The 23,233-nt window shown below is 43.8% G+C and overlaps 1 protein-coding gene across 8 annotated transcripts in view; it reads right to left on the reverse strand.

Moving 5' to 3' along the window:
* HCFC1 (host cell factor C1) overlaps positions 1-23,233 on the reverse strand; it is a 60,576-nt gene that overhangs the window by 22,607 nt on the left and 14,736 nt on the right. For 4 of the 8 annotated variants that reach the window (XM_077479063.1, XM_077479066.1, XM_077479061.1 and 1 more), the window contains exons 2-16: positions 17,350-17,498; positions 17,102-17,262; positions 16,645-16,853; positions 14,437-14,521; positions 14,196-14,302; positions 13,929-14,108; positions 12,824-13,171; positions 12,504-12,664; positions 12,175-12,372; positions 11,762-11,983; positions 11,570-11,674; positions 10,967-11,186; positions 9,807-9,949; positions 9,460-9,598; positions 1,305-1,522 (exon numbers count right to left, since the gene is read on the reverse strand). In XM_077479063.1, coding sequence (XP_077335189.1) covers positions 1,305-1,522; positions 9,460-9,598; positions 9,807-9,949; positions 10,967-11,186; positions 11,570-11,674; positions 11,762-11,983; positions 12,175-12,372; positions 12,504-12,664; positions 12,824-13,171; positions 13,929-14,108; positions 14,196-14,302; positions 14,437-14,521; positions 16,645-16,853; positions 17,102-17,262; positions 17,350-17,498 — 2,645 coding nt within the window. The remainder of the gene's footprint in view (positions 1-1,304; positions 1,523-9,459; positions 9,599-9,806; positions 9,950-10,966; positions 11,187-11,569; positions 11,675-11,761; positions 11,984-12,174; positions 12,373-12,503; positions 12,665-12,823; positions 13,172-13,928; positions 14,109-14,195; positions 14,303-14,436; positions 14,522-16,644; positions 16,854-17,101; positions 17,263-17,349; positions 17,499-23,233) is intronic. The other 4 variants (XM_077479069.1, XM_077479064.1, XM_077479068.1 and 1 more) reach the window with 3 other exon arrangements.

Below are 23,233 nucleotides of genomic sequence, written 5' to 3' on the forward strand. Positions count from 1 at the left end.
CTATGCTAATTTCACCATCTGTAAGGCATGTCCTCAACCAAGCTGTGCTAACTGCAAAGGGGGCCCAGGTTTTTCTACGCACGAAATTGTCCAAAATATCTTGGTATGCTGATGCCTTAAGAATTCCCTTGACTTGAACTAAGGGGCCATGCCCAACCCCTGAAAAACAACCTTACACCATAATCGCCCCTGCACAAAAGCAAGGTCCATAAAGATATGAATAATAATAAAAAAAAAAATAAAAAAATAAAAAAAAAAAAGAATTAAAAAAGTAGGACATGCTGCATTTTTCCTGTACTGAACGCTGTAAAAAAAAAAAAAAAAAAAAAAAAATGCACCGCAACGGAGGAGGAAAAAAAAAAAATACACTGGACAGTATCAAAAGCGTGCATGCAGAAAAGCATGTAGAACGCATTTTGGACTGTTGCCAATTGTGTGAACTGGCCCTTCTAGTTCTGCAGCAGCTGGAGGGCCACAGGTTCAGCACCCATGGTTTAAAGATAGGTGTCCCAATACTTCTGACAATACAGTGTATATGCAACCGAATTGTGTGTTTAAGGCTAGGTTCACACCTATGCATTTTGCAGAAGTGCACTGCAGACCAATTAAAGCGGCAGTAAACCCGCACATTTTTTTTTTTTTAAACCTGCAAAGCAAAAAGGCATAATGAGCTAGTATGCACCGCATACTAGCTCATTATGAAATACTTACCTTAGAACGAGGCCCCGACATCTGGCCCGATCCACGCCGAGGGAGCTGACATGCTCCCTCGGCGTTTCTTCCGGGTATCGCGGCTCCGGCGCTGTGAGTGGCCGGAGCCGCGATATCGTCACTCCCGCGCATGCGCGCGGGAGATTTCAGTCCGGCCGCTCGGCTGCTGCCGGATCTTGACGGCGAGAAACCCCTTGTGCGCATGCGCCGCTGCAGTCAGCGGCGCATACCGAGGGGAATATCTCCTAAACCGTACAGGTTTAGGAGATAATTTTTTTACCTACAGGTAAGCCTTATTATAGGCTTTCCTGTAGGTAAAAGTTAAAAATGTGGGTATACAACCACTTTAATTTTAAAACGAAAGGGTCAGGGACTTTTTGCCCGTAGTAGGTTGCCTTTTTGGTTCCACAGACTTAAAATGGAAAAAATAAATAAAATATATATCTTCAAAAACAGTGCTTGCGTTTCTGCTGCAGTTTTGGTTTCTCAAAAAAGCAAAATGCACCAGGAACACACAACTGCAATCCACATAGCTGTGAACCTAGCCTCACAGCTTGTCTGGTGCAGTTTGACAAATCAAATGCTACACATACCTGCATAGTAATTGTGGGAGTGCTCAGTCCTGAAGCAGCCGTAAGAGAGGTTTGTGCGGCAGACATGGTAATGGCACCAGGATTGATCACTTGACTAGAGAGGGTGGCTATGGTACCCAAGGTATTAATTGGAGTAGCAAGTGAAGCCGTGTTGTGTACGCCAGCTCCTGCAAGACTTGTGGAAACTGTACCAGTGACTGTGCCAAGAGTAGTCACTCCTAAGTGCAAAGGGAAAATAAAAAGAAATGATACATGATTACATAAATGATATATTATCAAATATATTTAAATACATACACCCTCCCCCCCACATGCTCATTACATATGCAGGTTATACTTCAACCTTTCCAGCACTACCAACTTATAGGAGAATAGATGAATAAGAGACGTACTCCGAAGTGTCAATCTTCCAACAGTATAGATGCAATTGTGCTTTCTTTTGGGCAGACTAGGAATGAGCTCTGGGGTGTTCGCATACTCCACGTGCAGAGCCCACCAGGAAGTCAGCGCAGCACTAATCACAGGCAGTGAGATATTTCCCACTCTCTGCAGCCGCGCATCGGGGCAATGTCTCACTGCGTGTGATTAGCGCAGCGCTAACTTCTTGGCAGGTTCTGCATGTGGAGTGTTCGAACATGAGGCAGCTCATCCTTAGTGCAGACACCACGATTGCAACTTTACTGTTGATACATGATTAAAAGCAGAGCAGATGCAAGACTGGATATCAGAGTCAGGCTCTTATTCATCTATTCTATATAATGGTGAGCCAGCACCTGGTTTATCTTTGTACAGGTTAGAGAACAGGTCTGGAGCGGTGCTTGCGGGCTCAGGATGCTTGAAGCACTAACCGGTGGTTGTGCTTTCCTGTTCCCTCTCACAAGGGAAATGTATAGCCTGTCATAATGTGGCTCGAATTTCAGCTAATTTGGCCAGTTTGGCCCTGTAGGCACTATTCGGTTTGGCAAAAGTTGATTTTTCAAACAACTATTTGTCAAAGGAGTCAGGGTTAAAAAAAAAAAAAAAAAAAAAAAAAAAAGGCAGCATACCTGCATGTCACCTTTCATAATACAATAACCAGCAGGGAAGTTTCCCCTTCATCCACAGGCTGAATGACAAACATAAAAGTGTATGACTAGCCTATGGGTTTGCACTCTCAAATGCACTGCTTATGAAGCCAATAGCAATAAGACATGGCAATTACACCATGACATCAAGGGCTTCTAAATATGATGCAAAACAATGCTATGGGGGGGGGATTTGGGCAAGCAAAACTAATAAAATTACTTTAAAAAGCGTATTTCCACTTTTACAGTGAAATTGAGAAAACCCTGACTATAGATTTGTCCTATATTCCAATTCCGAGTGCGCTTAACCACTTCCGGACCAAATCACGACGATATACGTCGGCACTTTGAAGAGGGATATAGTTATGGCAGCAGCTACCATAACCCCGGTATCCTCTTCAGTGAGCGGTCCGGTTTCAGATAAAAGATTCTCAGTGAGATCACTGGGGCCTCTCCCATCGGCGATCAGATCCTTCTTCCTGCTCGACATGGAGCCGAGGGAAAGATGGCTCCCACCCAGCTCCATACCATTGCAGGGTGAAACTGACGTCAAAACGTCACTTCTGCCCACAGCTCTTAATAAAAAGGGATATTTATTTTTATACACAAATTACTTTAATGCATTTTAGTGTAAATATGAGATTTAAGGTCTTTGACCCCAGATCTCATGTTTAAGGAGGTCCTGTCATGCTTTTTTTTTCCTATTACAATAATAGGAATAAAAGTGACTTTTTTAAAACGTGCAGAAGCAAATGCATTAGTGCTGCCACGATGCCTCGGCGTAAGACTACGAAAATACGTTGACGCGTCATGCTCGTCTCATCTCGTGGGTAAATGGCGGTAATGGCGGCTGCTGCTCCTCCTGCTCCCGGGGAAGGTTCGGTGCAGCACGAAAAGCCAGACCACGACTTTCAAAAAAGGTATGGGAATTCTTTAAACAGAGGCCAGATAAAAATGGTCCTTTGTTCCCTCTGCAAAACCGAAATGGCGTACCACGGCAGCACTACTGCGATACACGTGCACCTCAGAAGAAAACATCCTCCCTACGACCTCAAACAGATGAGCCATCTTTGTAAGTAGTATTTTTTTCGTTTTGGGAGACAATGGGAGTAACAAGTTGTATTGTGGTCAAATATATGCTGCTAGTAAATAATATAATATTACGGATGATACATTATTAGTGCATGCTCAGGGGTACCCATATTTGTTGCTGTGCCTTGCCAATTGATTTTTGTAGCGACCATCTCATTTTTTTAAATGTTTCACAAAGCACTTTGCACTGCAGCCCTCAGTGTCTTGCTGATCTGGGGATCTCTCAGGGCATGGTTGACATGGACAACTGCAATCTATGACCAGCACACCTGAGAAGAGATGCCATGCTTTTCTTCCAAAATACGCAGAGCAGCAACAATATTTATTGCAGAGATTTACTACCCTACCCGTACCCTCTTTGAAATACACAGTACAAGTACATTATTAGCATTGAGCATTCATACCGTATATACTCGAGTATAGCCCGACCCGAATATAAGCCGAGGCCCCCAATTTACCACAAAAAAACTGGGAAACTTATTGACTCGTGTATAAGCCGAGGGTGAGATGTCCCTGTGTCCCTCCCTCCGTCCGTCCCCGTGTCCCTCCGTCCGTCCCCGTGTCCCTCCGTGCCTACCTGTGCCAATCTGCAGCCTCTGTGTGCCATGCTCTCCTCATCTGACAGACGGCGGCCATTCCTCTGTTCAAAAGCCACGCCTCCCTGTCTGTGATAGGCGGAACACTCAATTTCCCAGCAGTCAGTGTTCCGCCTATCACGGACATCCTCTCATCCTCGTCCGTAGTATGAGAATGAGCGGATGTCCGTGATAGGCGGAACACTGACTGCTGGGAAATTGAGTGTTGCGCCTATCACAGACAGGGAGGCGCGGCTTTTGAATAGTAGAATGGCCGCCGTCTGTCTGCTCGACACGCTGATCGGGCAGGCAGACGGCGATGACTCGAGTATAAGCCGAGGGGGACACTTTCAGCCTCAAAAAAAGAGGCTGAAAATCTCAGCTTATACTCGAGTATATACGGTAGATTAATTTCATGTTGGTTAAACTTGGTTCAGGTTCCTAAATGTTTATTATTGGGTGTGGTGTTTTTTTCTCAGGAAGAGGCAAAGCTGTGTATAGGAGTTCTTCTTTCATAAAAAGAATGTCACAGTTTGCACACCCCAAATGTCCGTTGCATATACTAATAGCATTCTCAACATGATTGTAAAAGATATGAGACCTCTTTCTATTGTAGACGGTCAAGGATTTTGTGAGATGATCAACACGTTTTACCCAGGATACACACTTCCCTCCAGGTCCCATTTCACTAAGCTGATGGAGAAGAAATAGGAGAAGATTGAAAGCATCACTCAAAGATGTGAAATCAAAAATAGCTCTCACCAGACGCATGGACCAGTATTGCCACAGAGGCATACTTGGGTGTCACATGCCACTTCATCGATGAAGACTGGAATCTTACAATCTGACCACTATGCCACTTGAAGATCAGCACACCGCTGAAAACATTGCTAACTGGGTGGAAAAAGCAGCCGAAAAGTTTGAGATATCCATGGCCAATATAAAATGTAGTTGTTCATGATAACGCTGCAAATGTTGCTGCTCCGAGTATTATGGAAGAAAAGCATGGCATCTCTTCTCTCAGGTGTGCTGGTCATACATTGCAGTTAGTTGTCAACCATGCCTTGAGGGAACCCCAGATCAGCATGATACTGAGGGCTGCAAAGTGCCTTGTGGAGCATTTTAAAAAAAGTGAACTGGCCACTACAAAGCTTAAAGCAAAGCAGCAACACATGGGTACCCCTGAGCATGCACTAATGATGTATCCGTAAGATGTAACAGTAGTTTACACATGATCAGCCACCTGCTTGAACAGAGGAAGTGGAACAAGGCCTGAAGCCCTTTGAGTGTGCTACTGTTTTGAGTGGAGAGTCCTATGTGACTGCTTCCGCTCTACCTCCTCTGGTAAAGGGCCTCCAGAAATCCATACAGAGCACAATTTGCGAGACAGCAGCAGTCAAGGCTTTCCAAAGTGTTGCTGCACAGGAGAGGACATCAAGATGGGAGCGGGAAACTAAATACAGAGATGATTGAGGAGAAAATTTGTCTTATTGCAGCAGCCCTGGACCTCAGATTCCGCAAACTAAAATTCCTGTCAGAGGACAGTTTAAAAGTTCACCTCAAGGTCCAAGCTCTTGCTCTTGAAGTGAAAAGATGATGAGGAAGAGCAAACGCAACATCAATGTGAGGAGCAGTCATCCAGTGCAAACATGAAATTTTCTGAGAAGAGGCAAGTGTCTCTGTTAGACACTTTGCTCGGTTCTTCAGATGACCACCACAGTAATGGCGAGGATGACATGACTGGTCACATCCAAGATCAAGAAACCCACAGTGAAGTTGTGAGGAATGAGATACACATGTATTTCAGTGAGCAGGCTTATTCCAAAGGAAGAAAATCTGCTGAAATGGTGCAAGGAAAAAGAAGTTTCCCGTCTTGGCCATGCTGGCAAAGTTACTTGTCTGTGCCTGCAACATCAACCCCATCTGAAAGGCTTTTTTACAGTTGCTGGCAACATTGTGACAAAAAAAAAAAACACAAGCTTAACTTCCGAGCATGTCGATATGCTAACCTTCCTGCATTGCAATGGAATAAGTAACACAGGCCCCCAATCTTTTGCACTCATGCAGTGTTCTTGTTGGGCTGTATTAGTGTATTTATGTTGAGATGGCTCATGGCTGCCTTCAGTGTATTGGCCATTATTTTGGAGTGTTGAGCAGTGCTTTTGTTGGGCTTGGTTCCTTCCTTCCTTGAAAACTGTTACCTCCTCAGGTATGTTTTACATTACAATTACAACTAACAAGTAACACGCCACAAAAATACTGCTCAATCGACTGTACAACACTATGCAAGTAATGATTAAATTTTATGTTGACCAGCATTTTTGTGGTGTTACTTTATAAACAACACTTTAGGTCAAAAGGCATAATGCCATATAAATTCTGCCTAACACTTTGCAAAAGATGCATTCTGAAGGCATTATGTGGTTGAGTAGTAAAGCCACGTACACACGTAGCCGTCTGTCCGACGTACTTAGTCTGGCGGACGTCCGCCAAACTGTCCGTCTGAATTTTCGAACGGGCTACTTGCCCATACACGGCACTTTTTCAGCGGACTAATACGGCGTACTAAGTCCGCCGTACTTTCGAAATGAACGGACTCGCCCACACACGCGGAGAAAGTCCGCTCATTTCGAGCGCGTCTCCAGGTAGGCGGGGCCCGCGAAGGAGACGTGGCTGGCCCCGCTGCCTGGTATGGACTTAAAGGGGAACCCCAACGCCGAAAAAAAAAATCGGCGTGGCCCCCCCCTTGTCCGAGCACACTACCCGGCCGGCCAGGAAAGGGGGCGAGCGCCTCCCCCCCTCCTTAGCCGTACCAGGCCACGTGCCCTCAACATGGGGGGTGCCTTGGGGAAGGGGGGGCCCCCCACCCCAACGCACCTTGTCCCCATGTTGATGAGGACAAGGGCCTCTTCCCGACAACCCTGGCCTTTGGTTGTCGGGGTCTGCGGGGGGGGGCTTATCGGAATCCGGGAGCCCCCTTTAATAAGGGGGCCCCCGGATATCGGCCCCCCACCCTATGTGAATGAGTATGGGGTACAATGTACCCCTACCCATTCACCTGTAAAATAAAAGTACAAAAAAAAAAAAAAAAAAAAAAAAAAAACAACACGAGATAAAATACTTTATTGCACAGCTCCGGGGGTCTTCCGTCTTCGGGGGTCTTCTCGCCGGACTCCTCCGCCATCTTCTTGTAGCTCTTTTGCTAGCGGAGGAGTCCGGCTTTCTTCCTCGCCGCCGGCCTCTTCTCCCGACTTCGGGGGTCTTGTCCCCCTCTTCGGTTCTTCTGCCGGGCCACCGCGCCTTCTTATAGCTCTTTTACAGGCGGTGGCCCGGTCTTCTGTCGCCGCTGCCGCCTTCCGTTCTTCCGGCAGCGGCGACAGAAGACCGGGCCACCGCCTGTAAAAGCTATAAGAAGGCGCGGTGGCCCGGCAGAAGAACCGAAGAGGGGGGACAAGACCCCCGAAGTCGGGAGAAGAGGCCGGCGGCGAGGAAGAAAGCCGGACTCCTCCGCTAGCAAAAGAGCTACAAGAAGATAGCGGAGGAGTCCGGCGAGAAGACCCCCGAAGACGGAAGACCCCCGGAGCTGTGCAATAAAGTATTTTATCTCGTGTGTTTTGTTTTTGTACTTTTATTTTACAGGTGAATGTGTAGGGGTACATTGTACCCCATACTCATTCACATAGGGTGGGGGGCCGGATTCCGGGGGCCCCCTTATTAAAGGGGGCTCCCGGATTCCGATAAGCCCCCCGCCCGCAGACCCCGACAACCAAAGGCCAGGGTTGTCGGGAAGAGGCCCTTGTCCTCATCAACATGGGGACAAGGTGCTTTGGGGTGGGGGGGCCGCGCGCCCCCCCTTCCCCAAGGCACCCCCCATGTTGAGGGCACGCGGCCTGGTACGGCTGAGGGGGGGGGGGGGGCGCTCGCCCCCCTTTCCTGGCCGGCCGGGTAGCGTGCTCGGACAAGGGTCTGTTGTGGACTTGGGGGGGAACCCCACGCCGATTTTTTTCAGCGTTGGGGTTCCCCTTTAAGTCCATACCAGGCGGCGGGGCCAGCGACGTCTCCTTCGCGGGCCCCGCCTACCTGGAGACCCGCTCGAAATGAGCGTACTTTTCTCCGGGCGGGAAAAGTCCGCTCATTTCAAAAGTACGGCGGACTGGCATACACACGGCCGGATTGTCCGCCGAAACGCGAGTACGCCGGGCAGATTGTTGTGCAAACCGAAATTCTAAGTCAGCCGTACTGTCGGGTCAAAAAAATATGCCGGAGGCTACACACGGGGGGATTGTTTGGCGGACTTGAGTTTGCCAGACTTTTCCACCGGATAGTTTGATCGTGTGTACGCGGAATAAGGTTACCACATAATGCCTTCTGAATGCATCTTTTCCAAAGCGTTAGACAGAATTTATATGGCATGCCCTAAAGTGTTACCTTTTATTTTTGGGCACTTTATTTTTGTATGTGTGTGTCTTTCATGTGTTTTTGTACACAGTGTTGAGCAGCAGTGCTTTTGTTGCATTCTTATATGGCATTTTTTAATGCTTCTGGCTCTGAATTAATGGCAATGCCATTATTTGTGCCTGATGCTAAAGTGTTTACATTTTATTTTTGCCACTTTTTTATACTGTAAAAACTTTACCACATTGAAGTACTTTTTGGAAAGAAAAAAAAATCTAATATTTCAACTTTTATTACAAGTTGTACTTATTTTTTGTAAAGTTATCCAAAGGATTAAATTATCTAATCATAAAAATAACACCACTAGATTATCAAAAAAAAAAATTGTATAGTGATTGACTAATCGAAAAAATAAATTGATAGATTAGACAGACAAATTAATCGTTAGTTGCAGCTCTAGAACGCATACATGAGTAGCGCCCACAAAACTGTGTTCAAACGACGCATGAGGTATTGCTGCAATCGGAGAGAGGGAGAGAGAGCGAAATAATTTTAGCACTAGATCTCCTCTAACTCAAACATGCAACCTGTAAAAAATTTTAAACATTGCCTATGGAGAGTAAAGGTAAAAATTTGTCGCCATTCCACAAGCGGGCGCAATTTTGAAGCGTGACATGTTGGGTATCAATTTACTCATATTCTTTCACAATAAAATTGGTTTCCTTATAATAAATTTTTTTTTTTTAAAACGCGCTTGTAAGACCGCTGCACAAATACAGTGTGACAAAGTATTGCACGACCGCCATTTTATTCTCTAGGGCGTTAAACAATATAGAATGTTTGGGGGTTCCAAATAATTTTCTAGCAAAAAAACAAAACAAAAAGATTTTAACTTGTAAACACCAAATCTCAGAAAGAGGCTCGGTCCTTAAGTGGTTAACCACTTTAGCATAAATTACAGTCTTTTAAAAGCCTTTCGTAATCTCTAAGGAATCTACACCGCCATCATATTGTGCATATACCACTTACCTGTGGTACCTTTCACCACAAGAGTAGTGACTGTTGGTTTAACAGCAGAAACGGTTACAGGAGTGACTAGTCTCATCCCACCCATGGGAACAGTTCGGAGTATTGTGCCAGGCTGTCCAGGAGCACCTTTTAGCACCACCTAGTGGAAAGCGAGATTAAAAAAAAAAATATTTAAACTAAATTTGGATTTCTTCACTCACCATAAAATCCTCATTGAAAGGACACAGCTTAAATATCTCACAGATGGATTTGATGCCGCCACCTTCATCCCATAGAATTTAAGCTGTGTCCTTCACTGACTAGAGAAAATGTACACAATTGGGCCACTTGTTTGCCAATGTGCCTACCTGGGTTAACCCCTGCTGACCATGACTTGTGAGCTTGGGAACTGCAGTTATTATTTTGGCTGGTGTTCCTGTGCCTGAAGTTACCATTTTAGTTGTGAAGATAGTAATTGGTGACTTCATCCCAGCGGTACTTGTAACACCTGCTATAAGAAGCACAGAAGCATGTCAAAATGTAATAAACAAAAAATTTATATTACATACACATATACATCTCTAATACAAGCTCTACAACTGCAAAGAAATGCCTTCCTTTATGAGCCAAAAACACCAAAAGATCAAACTGATTCATACTGGCATCCCCAAGAAAACACACATACTAAGGAAAATGAAGCCAAGGGGCCTTTAATCCACTTGCCACCCAAATAACTTCTATGGCAGCAAAGTGGCACTACTGACCTGGATCACGTACCTCTCCGGTGACCCACTGCCTAGAATTATACACAGCGGGAGCTGATCTGTGGGCAACGTGGACTTGATGTCCGCTGGCACCCAACGATCATTCAGAACAGCGATCTGCCTCTGCCGTCAGTAGGGGAGACATGGATCCATATCTTCCCATAGTAAAAGCACCTCCCACACAGTACACAAACACTGGCTAGGCACAGTTAATCCTTTTAATGCTCATGATGTTTAACCCCTTCCCAGCCAGTGTCATTTGTAAAGTATATTTTTTTTTTAGCACTGACCACTGTATTAGTGTCACTAGTGCCCAAAAAGTGTCTCAGTCCCTTGCAATATCACAGTTCTGCTATAAGTCGCTAAATCGCCACCCTTACTTGTAAAATAAAAAATGACCAAAAATAAAAAAATATCCCATAGTCTGTAGAGGCTATAACTTTGGCGCAAACCTATCAGTTCAGTATACGCTTATTGGGATTTTTTTATCATCAAAAATATGTGGCAAAATACATATTGGCCTAAATTTATGAATAAATTAGGCTGGAATTTTATTTTTTTTTTTTATATTGGATAGTTTTATAGCAGAAAGTTAAAAATAGTTGCGTTTAATCTTCCGGAGCTGAAGTGTTAAAGCTGCTGGGAAGTTGCACCCATTTGCTACTTCTATCATGGGCAGCAAAGAAAATCCTTTACATTTTTCCCCTGTAAGCTATGAAATGTAATACAGAGCACACATTTTGTATGCAAGGAAAGGGTAGTACCTGTAGCCCCTGCCTGAGTGATGATGGCAGACATAGGGATAGTTTTGATAATGGTGGTGGTCCCTGGCTTGGTGGTATTTGGAGACACGCTGCTGATGCCTAGAATGGTAGGCTTGGTTCCCGTGCCTCCAGCCTGTGTTGTGGTGATTATAGTTGTGGGTTTACCATCTGCTGAAGTCACCAACTTCAATATAGTTCCAGCAGGAAGAGGTCCCTTGGTCTGCACATGAATTAAGGAAACAGATTATGATCAGGTACAAATCAGCAAAGGGAATAAAAAGCTATATGGCTTACAGTTCTATCACAAAATTCTTAAACACAAAAACTGTCAAAGACAATTAGTAGAAAGGAACTTGTACCAAGAGAAAAAAAATTGCCATGTCTTTCTGAAAATGACATTTGCCTGGCAATCCTGAATAGGTGAGACACTGAACAGCAAATTAAAAACTTCTGGTCTACCTATTTTTCTCCAGGTCAGACTAGCATTGACGCCACAAGCCTGGCAAAGAGCCAATTAGCATTTTCATCAAGTCAGCAATAGAAACAAACATTTCTTAAGTTGCCAATATTCTATTGTTTAAAAAATTGAATCCTGCAATTCACCTGTAGGATCTGTGTTAGGGGCCCCGAAGAAGCTTGTCCTGTTATTGCAGATGTCTGCACTGGCTTAGTCTGTACGACAGACACCATTTTACCAAGATTTGAAATCTGAAATAAAAACAAAAATGTTAAGAACAAACAGCCAACAGCAATAAATAGCCAGTAAACCCCCTAAACGCCAAAAGGCCTACTTACCAAATGGCCTCCACCAGGGACAGAAATGGGACTTTTCACCAGTGTGATTGTCTTTGTGACGCCTCCAACTACTGTGGTTACAACCTGGGCTTGTTGGGCAACGGTGACCGTTCCAGATTTATGCACAGTGATAATAGGACGATTAGGTGTGTTGGCAGAAGACACTGAAGTGCCCACTTGTGCTGCAGCAGTTTTCAGCATGCGTGTGGCTGGGTTACTGACCTGCAAAACAGAAAAGCAAGCATGAAGTCAAGTTAGAATACCTTGCATCTTATAAATTCTGTTAGCCCAACATCTCTTTAGAAGACCATAAAAACAAACCAACCATACTATCAAGTGCAGGATTTCAAATCCAGGAAATTTTATACTCCTGCTCTGTAAACCCACAAGCAAAACAAAAGCTAGAGCCCTACCATTATTGGAGAGGTTGCCACTTTCACAGATGTGGGAAGAGTGGTAGCAGCGGATGACATAGCAACAGATTTCACCAAGCTGGCTCCAGCAGGCACACTCAGTACTGTGGGTGCAGAGGAAGGAGGGATCTTCTGTGTAGCAGCAGCAGCTGCAGCAAGAGCAGCCATGCCACTCATTGGCTGACTGCTGCCAATAGCCTGCAAGGCAGATACCACTCAATCAAAATACACCTATGTAGGAAAAGATTTAACCGACGATGTACAGAGCTCTCAGTTTAAAGGGGAGCTGCTTGATGGAAATTAATGGACGGTAAAATAAAAATACTTACAGCGCCTTGAGTGCTTTGGGCAGGCATTACCATGCGCACACCAGGAGGAAGCGATGTAACAGTAACTGGAGATTTTCCAATTTGTGTAGCTGGCCGAACGGTAACCAGTGGCGAGCTTACTGCAGACTGAGGTGCTTGAACTTTCAGGAGAGCTGGGACAGCTGAAAAATTGGCATTCGGTCAAAATCCAAATCAGATGCAGAGGGGGAAACAAAACAAAAATAAATTAAAAAAAAAAGAAAAGAAAAGAAAAAAGGAGAAGGAAAAAGAAAAAAACGACAACCACAAAAAGCAAAAATAAACTTCAGTAGGAAACATACTTTGTGGACGTTGAGCAGCAGAAACTGCAATTGGACTCCCAGGGATCGAAGGCAAGACCTGTATAGATGTTGGAGGCATAGAAGCTGCCTGTGGAACCAGGGTGATGCCTGTGTGGCCAACAGGGTGGACTGCAGGAGCAGCTGCTGCAGGAGCTGGGCTCTTGGGCGGATTTACTGGCACAGACGGAACAGGATTGGCTGGAGACATGGCTGCAGCAGCAGCGGGTATATCATACTTCTGAAGTTGCAACAGATAACTGTCTGCAGTGGACACTGATCCCCAGCTCACCTCCAAAGAATTGGTATTTGCTCTGACTAGCTGGACACGTGCAGGTGCTGGTGGTTTTTCTGAAGGAAACAATAAATAAATGCATTAGGGCCCACAAAATGTAATAGAAGACTAATCACTTATGTCAGGGACTGCAAAGACAGGCTTGGCCAATAACATCCCCTTATGTACATATAACTATGTATTGTAATTTACCACCCTGACAGATATTTTGGCAGCATAAGTTTATGGACAACTACTTAATAAAATGGGTTTACTTTAAGCGGGGGGAGGAGGCCTTTGCTGCAATACTACAGAAGCTTGAAAGACTGCAGAATTTAATTGAAGCAAATGGTCAAACTGTGGACATGGTACAAATGCTGTAGAAAACAGACTGGGAACAGTTCCACTGCTGGCATTCAAGGGCTGTATGGCAGGCATCAAAAGGCTCCAGGGTTTTAAGCATTGGCTGACCACCCAATCATACTTTAAGACATTGCCAACTTAGTGCACAATAACTAGGGAATAGATGTGATGTCTAAAGAAATGGAACCACAATGAAGAACCCTGGGTTAAAACTAGTAACCATTTTATCATTTGTGACATCCCATGAATGTAGATTCTCTACATGCTCTGTTTGGTTATGGCCAAACCGTATAAGAAAAAAAAAAAAAAAAAGGAAAATAAAAAAAATTTAGGAGAATAATGGCCTGACATTTGACATCTCTTAAATTAAACCCATCTGTCTCGCTACCGTACACTCTGCCTCCTGGGCATAATAGTTGGCATTTTCATTTCTGAATAAAGTATCCAGGTACACAATTGCCTGCTACCCACCTGTTTCCAGGTACCATAGGTCCTTACAGCACACTTGGTTGTTCCAGGCCTTTCGGTAGCCATCGCGACCACTCCATATGTACAAACGTGTATTGATTGCCACAGCGCAGTGGCCAGCACGAGCCCGTGGAATATTATCTTCCAGGGTATCCATGACAATATGTTCCCAAGCCATGGAGTCTGCGATTTAAAGTAGATCTGTCAAGCACAAGCATCTAGTAACCATACAGCCACATTTTTTGTTCTTTAAAATACCACATCGCTTACCAAGGTTAAGACAAGCCAGGGTGTTTGTACATTTCCATTCCTTCTCGTGGGTGGCTACTTTAACATCATCCATTACCAAGGGCACCCAGCCTCCAAAGACATACATTCTAAAAAGTGGGAGAAAAAAAAAAAAAAAGTAAACACCCAGCAAAAGATCCAAATGTATGAATATACTATAAATATATTAAAAAGCACGCTTTAATTTCAGTGAAAAAGGATGAAAGATGTAACAAGGGCTTACTTGTTGCTTATGGTTGTGGCAGAATGAAGACTTCTAGGAAGAGGTGCAACACCATTCAGACTAGGCTTACTCCAGGTCAGCGAGTCTAAAACAATATGTACATGCCTTAGATAAGATCTCTGTATACCAGAAAGGTAATCATTCAGAAAGTGTTAGAGCAAGTAATAAGTGGTTTATGACTATGTACAGAAAGGAAAATAAAATTATGTAGATCGCCATTGTTGACCCTGGTGGTTAAAAAAAAAAAAAAAAAAAAAAAATGGTTGCCTGGCTAGCATGCTGGTCTTTTGGTTTCAATACATTCCAAAATCGCCAGCATGAACCATGCGGCTAAGACGGTCTACATTTGGTCCAAAGTCACTTGCTCAATGAGTCTAATGAATCTAATGAAGAAAAAAAAAATAAAATATATAGTAGAGCCAGGCAGCCGTAATTTTCTTTTTTTTTAGATTGTGGTTAGCAAAGGTAGACTAAATGCTGCTATTCGTACAGATTTTTCAGGTGTTTGCGCTTTCATCCTAAATAGAATCTGTGACAGCAACATTTTATCCATATCTGGAGTCCCTTTACTGAGACAACCTTACTTTTCTTCTTCCTCCCCCCCAGTTCACAAATGCCAGTCCAAGTTGCTCCTGACAAATTCCCTTTAGCCCTGGCTCACAATTGATTCGATATGACATGCCAAAATAGGTGGCAAATCTGCACATCCAAGTAGTCTCTGTACTACTTTGGTAATTTTGGGGTGCAATTTCAATTGACATCTCTGCAGAAACCCACACAGATGTCTATGAAAATCGCCCTCGAAGTCGTGACTGACAATGAAGTTGTGCGAAACCAGCTCAACTCACACGATTACCACATTTAGTGTGAACCTAGGCTTAAAGCAGAATTCAAACACTTCATTCTAGATCAATTGTGGAAAACTCAGAACTATGATTGTTGGGTATGCGAGAAACAAGTTGGAGTGGGTACTTATTCAATGGAACACCACAGAGACGCATTAAAACTTTTGTTTTAATTGCCACCTACATCCCTGCTTGGAACAACCACCCTTGTTCCCCAGACAGTGGTAACCAAGAAAGTAGTGAGCGGTATGGTCCACAATGGGGGACCAAAGTACCATAAAGCAATTAAACATCCTTCTCAGCTTTAAACACACAAAAGGATTTTTTTTTTTTTTTTTTTTTTTTTTATAAAAATAATTACATTAATCCGATTTAGACACTGGCACTCAACCCAAGCACAATATAGTGGACTGTTGCTCAGAATGTTACAGGTGGACAGTGAGCACATTAGACATTACTATGCATCTTGCTGTGGAGGCACCTGAGCAGGTGCTCTGCATGTCCATGCACGCGTGCGCACACACACACACCTCGGCCCATCCCCCCCTTTCCTCATTGGCTCAATGCCGGTGATGGACAGCAGTGGAAGCCAATGAAGGAGAGTCCCTGGAAAGCCAAGGCGCTCATGCGCATTGCTGGAGAAAGATCAGGCTCAGAATGCATGAAGGTAAAAAGTATTTTTGGCTAGGGTGGAAGAGTTATAGACCATTTGCCAAGTTTTTATTACTGTCAGCTCTCCCACTGGGAATATTCACCCCTCTACTTGTCCTGATGACCTTTGCCAACCAGACAAAAATGGAGAGGGGAATCCAAAAATGTTGAGCTTCATCAGAGGCCTGTAGGAAGTCTGTTCTTTTGACAACTTTCAAAAATGGAAAAAAAAATAAAAAATAAAAAAATCACTTAAGAGAATTCCTTTCATTTGCTGTTGTGTCGCCTGGACAGGAAATAAAGGGAAATCTCCCAAGCACAACACAGACTGCAGACAACTTCCCTACTCTCAGGTTACGTAAAGCGGAAGTAAACCCATCCATAAAACAGTTTCATTTCTGGCACGTGCCGGAAACGTAACATTCCCATTGGTTGTGCTCTCAACCAAACTGTCAAACCATCCAATGGCTGGTGTCCTAACTGCTCACATGTGCAGCATCATGGCAGTTGTAGATTAAACAGAGGCCAAGATGGCAGCTTCCTTGGCTGAAAATAATAAGGGGAATTTGCTTACACCAAGTCCTTTTTAAAAGGAGGGAAAATGTGTGTGTGTATATTTAATTTTAGATTAGAGGGGGGTACAATACAGCTGTGGAAAGTCAAATTCTGGGTGAAGGTGTGCTTTAAAACAAAGTTGGTTAAAGCAGCTTACCTATATCTAAAATCCAGAGATCCCCAAGTCGGCACCCACTCATACCACCATAGATCACCAATCGAGACTTCTTGGATTCTTTTTCTGTGTAAACCACAGCAGTGTGGGACTCCCGAGGTGGGGGCAATATACCATAAGTTATGGGTATGTCCCAAGCTACAACCCCAGAACCAGGACGCAACTCCAAGATGTAGAGATCATTAAGGTACCTTAAAAGAAAGAAATATTGGGGAACAAAATTACTAAAACTGGAGCAGACAATCTGGAGCAGCTGTGCACAGCAACCAATCAGCTTCTAGTTTCAGCTGGTTCAGTTAGGCTTTGAAAATAAAAACTAGAAGTCGATTGGTTGCCAAGAGTAGCTGTTCCAGATTTAGTAAATTCTTCAATATATTTCTGCACATTAAAAACAGATCATAGGCTCTTGAACCAGTACAGAAGAAATGCAACGGTTTACCTGGGAATATTGTTCTTTGGGTCCTCACTGTCATTAGCCAATCCACCAAACAGGTAGCATTTGTTTCCAACCAATGAAAAGCTATGTCCTAGTCGAGGACATGGAGGTGGACCATTTTTTGGCGCTTTGGCTTTCAACCTCTTCCATTCCCATCTGCTAGCCTGGAGACAAATTCATTTGTGGTTTAAATGTTGCAATTTTATCAAAAAATAAAAAAATAAAATAAAAAAACCTACAGCTTTACACACCTGTAGCTCATACAGATCATTGCTGTATTTGCCATATTCCACCATTCCGCCAAAGACAAGCAGCCGAGTCCCATCACAGACAAATCCATAAGCGGCACAACCTGGAGGAATGTCCCCTCTGACCGCTGGAATGAACCACTGGTTTGTAGCTGTAAGGAAGCAGATAGAAAAATCTCATTACACAGTGTTAAGATTGAATAAAAAAAAAAAAAAAAAAAGTTTAATACATTCAGGATCAATTCATGTAGCAGTTGGCATTGAGTGTAATTGGAATGCACGTTTCAGCATCCAGTTAATTAAAAAATCTGGCAAAGAGCAGAAGAGATGGCAAAAAGGAAGCAGGATCAGTTTTTATTGCATTTGATTTGCCCTCTCTACTTATCCTGGTGGGCACCGTCACTAAAATAGATGGATGGGAAAATCCAAATTTTACAGTCATCACCATAACAGGAAGTACATGTTAGCCACTTAAAGAGGAGCTGCACCAAAAAAAAATAAAAAAAAAATAAAAAAAAAATTAAAAGCCAGCAGCTACTAATATTGCAGCTACTGACTTTTAATAAAATCACACTTACCTGTCCCAGGTTCCAGCGATGTCGGCGGCAGATGACGAGCGATCGCTCGTCTCGCTGCTGCCACCGCCGCCATCCTCTGTCAGGGAATCGGAAAGTGAAGCATGACGGCTTCACTGCCCGGTTCCCTACTGCGCATGCGCGAGTCGCGCTGCGCGTCTCTTATGTTCCCCCGTTGTCTCTCTGGGAACTGTGCGTTTCCCAGAACACAACGGGGGGGGGGGGGGGGGGGGGGGGTATGCGTAGCATCTGCGGCAGTCTGGCCGGAAGTGGGTGCAGTTACCTGGATTATCCAGGTAACTGCACCCCCCCGAAAGGTGCCGATTGTGGCACCGGAGGGGGGAGGGATAAGATTAGCGGAACTTCCCCTTTAGGGTGAAGAACCGCTTTAAGGACTGAGCCTCTGAGATTAGGTGACCACAAGTTAAACTTTTTTTTGCGAGAAAATTACTTAGAAAAAACATATGTTTGGGGGTTCTAACACCTTAGAGAATAAAATGGCGATTGTTGCAATACTTTAAACACCGTATTTGCAAAGCGGGGTCTTACAAGCACACTTTTTGGGGGGAAATAATAATAAATAAAAAAATTAAGTCAACATTAAAGTTAATCCAATTTTTTTTCATATTGTGAAAGATAATGTTATGCCAAGTAAATTGATACCCAACATGTCATGCTTCAAAATTGTGCCCGCTCGTGGAATTGCGACAAACTTTTACACTTAGAAATCTCCATAGGCGACATTTAAAAAGTTTCTACAGGTTGCATGTTTTGGAGTTACAGAGGAGGTATAGCACTAGAATTATTGCTCTCACTCTACCAATCGTGGAGATACCTCACATGTGTGGTTTGAACACTGTTTTCATATGCATTACCTTCTGCACGTGAGCTTGGCGGGACGGGGCAGGTTTAAAATTCATACCGCATGTAATCCACACTGGATTTTTACCAATAAAGATTATCGTTGGAGTGCTGCCATCTGGATTAAATTTTACTTTATAGAATTCACACTGGAATTGGAGCACATGCCTGTGCGGATTACAGGCAATGTCTCTGGGGTGCGATATAAACTGTGGATTTGTATGGCTTAAATTGCACTGCAGTCGCACTAAACTGGTGCTGGACCGTCTTTTGTATGCACCAGAATTGGATTGCATGGGTGTGCACACACACAAGCGATCCAATTCTGCAAATAGCTCTGTGTTTTGGAAACTGATTACTGGGGGTGTCGTGAACAAACACCGCAATCAGTTCTCACGGACAGGTTACAACGTAGATGCGATGACGAACGTGTGAATTCGGACCGCATCTAGTGTGAACCTAGGCCAGTGATGGCAAACCTTGGCACCCCAGATGTTATGGAACTACATGTCCCACGATGCGCGACTACACTGCAGAGTACATGAGCCTCATGGGAAATGTAGTTCCAAAAGACCTGGGGTGCCGAAGTTTGCCATCACTGACCTAGGCTTTAGAGGAAAAAGAGGTGCAGATAATGGCAAAGAAAACACGTGATTTTGCAGCAAATTCACTGTGGATTTTACTGCGCTTATGGTGTGTTTTTCATCGGTCATTAACTCAAAAAACTGCATCAAAAACGTAACAGGTGCATTAATTATGTATTCTTGCTGCGTTTTCAATGCATTTAATTTTTTTTTTAAGTGACCAAAAATGCAGCAAGCAAGATATTTAACACCACATAGGAATCCCACAATAGAAGACACAAAAAAAAAAAAAAAAAAAAAGAAAAAGGAGGATACATTTGTCTTGAGTTTTACTTGCGCTAAAGGTGGCAATAATGGGCAACGATGAATTCATATGCATTTAAAATAGACGTTAAAAAGTTGACTATAAATTATATCTAAAAATATAAATATTTTTTAAAAACGAATTTACGGCCAAGTGCTTCCCACATGTTTGGTTTCACCACGAAAATTTCCATTCAGTGCACCTCTACATACAATAGTGATTATAAAGTTCTCCTACCCAATTTGTGATATACACTGATAAGGTCACTCAATGTCTTCAATAGTCAACATCAATCATGCTCACAATTCATTGCAATATTCCAGGTAATATTTTAGGCTAAAGTTGCCTGTACTTTGGACCAGTTTGTATACCAGCTGCATATCACCATCTCAAGATCTGTTTTAAGTGCCAACTGTACTACTGAAACTAAAATGTATGTAAACCTCAACAATTATTATACATGATTTATAAAACCACCTTTTGGTCTGTTAAAATATCCAACTGAAAGCATTTTGCCATCTCTGTTCGATAAAGCTACATTCATAATTGACAATTAGGGCTGGAGTGAATTGTAGCAGCAGAAATCTTTTGTTAAAGGGATTGTAAAGTCTTGCTTTAAAATATAATTATTATTATTAATAATAAATAGTGGTAAGAGCTCCTGGTTCCTCCGAGTGACACCCCACTGACCAGTAGCTTGATATGGGGGTACCCCAGCTGAAGCCCCGTGTGTACATTCAGACACGCAGCTGCCATTTGGCCCCACTTCCCTCTCCCCTGATTGGCTAATTGACTTTTATAAACAGCTGCGGGAGCCAATGGCGCCGTGGCTGTGGCTCAGCCAATCAGGAGAGTCCCAGACAGCTGAGGGAATGGTGGACATCGCTGGAGAAGAGGCTCTGAGTAAGTGTTGGAGGGTGCTCGGGGCTCCTACAAATTTTTTTTTTTTTATCTTAATGCATTAAGATAAAAACCTTTTGCCTTTACAACTCTTTTAAGGCCGGCCATACACGGTTCGAGATTCAAACCATTAAACGGGCGGGCTGAATGTACCAAGTTGATCAACTTGGGTACAACCAGCCTGCCAGATTGTCTTGCAATTATCACTGTCTACTCCAGGTGAGGACCGCCCATGGTTGCAGGAAAGAAATTTGCACCGTGTATGGCCTGCCTTAGTGCTCTTTCAGATGGGCCGACTCAGGCAGCAGAACTGCCTGCTCAGTGGGGGGAAAAAAAAAAAAAATTAAAAATCTGTCTGCCGATACCGCAGATGACCATTCCATGTCTGCTCCACTTATACCGAGCATACACAGCCTGCCTTCTTCTATGGGTGGTAGGAAGGAAACTGACCATCCCATCAGGCAGACAGATGGGGAACAAATCCCCCTTCCATCTGTTTTTAGACAGGATCGGATGTCTGCAGGTGTCAATGGACATGTCTGTTGAGATGCGCCGCTCTATAGAAGGCGGTCAAATTAGGGTGCAGACGGCGGCCCCGTTCGCTATAAAGACAGGTTGCCAGCGGCCTTGGCCATTCTTGGCTCTCTGCTCAGGCAGCGATTACTTGCACACTGATCACGCCAAGGGGGGGGGGGAATAAATCGCTGGTTGTGCAGAGAATAGCTGCAACTATGCAGTACATGGGCCTGCATAAGAAATGTATGTATACACACATACTTTATTTTTTGTAGACCCTAATATTTCTTGTTACCTAAAGCAACCACTCCACTTCCAATTGTCATTTCTCTAGTCAAGGTTGGAAAAAAAAAATTCACAAGAAATTGGATAGCACAGGCCGAAATTCTCTAAATATCCCCTTAACTATACTATACGAGTGCCGGCACCTCCCACCATTCACTACTATATATGACCAGCCTAAAAACGTGATAGATGTCTGATAAAGTTACACTGAAGGAAATAAATTTTCCCTCCAAGCAATCACTTAGCAAACCTCCAACACGGTCAGCAAGTGAATCTCTTTATCTTTAACCACTTTCAGACTGGACCATTTTGCTGGTCAAAGACCAGACTACTTTTTGCGATTCGGCACTGCGTCGCTTTAACTGACAATTGCGCGGTCGTGCGACGTGGCTCCCAAACAAAATTTACGTCTTTTTTTCCCACAAATAGAGCTTTCTTTTGGTGGTATTTGATTACCCCTGAGGTTTTTATTTTTCGCGCTATAAACAAAAATAGAGCGACAATTTTGAAAAAACGCATTATTTTTTACTTTGTTATAATAAATATCCCCCAAAAATATATAAAAAAACATTTTTTCCCTCAGTTTAGGCCGATACGTATTCTTCTACATATTTTTGGTAAAATCGCAATAAGCGAATATTGATTGGTTTGCGCAAAAGTTATAGCGTTTACAAAATAGGGATAGTTTTATAGCATTTTTATTAATAATTTTTTATTATTTTTTTTACTAGTAATGGCGGCGATCAGCGATTTTTATTGCGACTGCGACATTGTGGCGGACACATCGGACATTTTTGACACATTTTTGGGACCATTGTCATTTATACAGTAATCACTGCTATATAAATGCAGTGATTCCTGTGTAAATGACACTGGCAGTGAAGGGGTTAACCAGTGGGTGGCAGTGTAGGGGTTAAGTGTTCCTAGGGGTGTGTTACTAACTGGGGGGGGGGGGGGGGGGGGGGGTTGGGCTTTCATTTAGTGAACACTGATCTCTGCTCCAATCACATGGAGCAGAGATCAGCGTCACTAGTTGCTAGGCAGAATGGAGAAATGCTGTTTACACAGCATTTCCTCCATTCAGCCGTCCCGTGAGACAATCGCGGGTATGCCCGCGGCGATCGAGTCCGTGGGTCCCACGACTGCACTCACGGGGGTCCCGACCAGCAGGGCGGCATTGAAGATTGGACGTACATGTACGCCAATATGCTTGCCCGTGCCATTCTGTCGACGTACATAGTCGTGCGCTGGTCGGGAAGTGGTTAAATAGATTTCCAACACATAAAACCAGTTATTCTGCAGGCACATATCCTATGAGTAGATCATGGAATGTATACTTCTGCAATTGATTAAAAGGCCAAGTTCACCTTTCTAATAAGTTTACAGTGGAGTCAAGGGGCCCCCCGTAGCTGAACGAGGTCTGAGCTGTTCAATGGTTTTCCAAAGACAGAGGGTTTTGCTCAGTGTGGGAAAAAGCACAGCTTTGCATGCGTTCCTACACCCGGTGTGAACAATACGTGTGAACTTTATTTAGAGGCTATACCTGTAGACCAGGGAAGCCTCAATATAACTTCTATTCAGACATCTGCCCCATCTTGCATGGAGGTTGGAATGTGGGGACTGAACCTACCAGCACCACAGAGCGCTTTCGCTTTTTCACACAACTGTAAGCACAGTGTGCTCTTCCCTCCCTCATCACAGTGATGTCAGGGGGGAGGAGCTATTGCATTGCCCAGTCCTGCATAGAAGCCAGGAAGTGAGGTCCACTGGGCATGCCCAACGGCATCACAGGAACAAGCCTTTTCCTTTTTCATACAAACAGTCCTCTTCTCCTTCCCTTTATCATGGTGACAAACGCTTAA

This window comes from Lithobates pipiens, unplaced genomic scaffold (assembly GCF_037356315.1).
Source record: "Lithobates pipiens isolate NorthernLeopardFrog02 unplaced genomic scaffold, aLitPip1_a1.2 Scaffold_1, whole genome shotgun sequence".
NCBI lineage: Eukaryota > Metazoa > Chordata > Amphibia > Anura > Ranidae > Lithobates > Lithobates pipiens.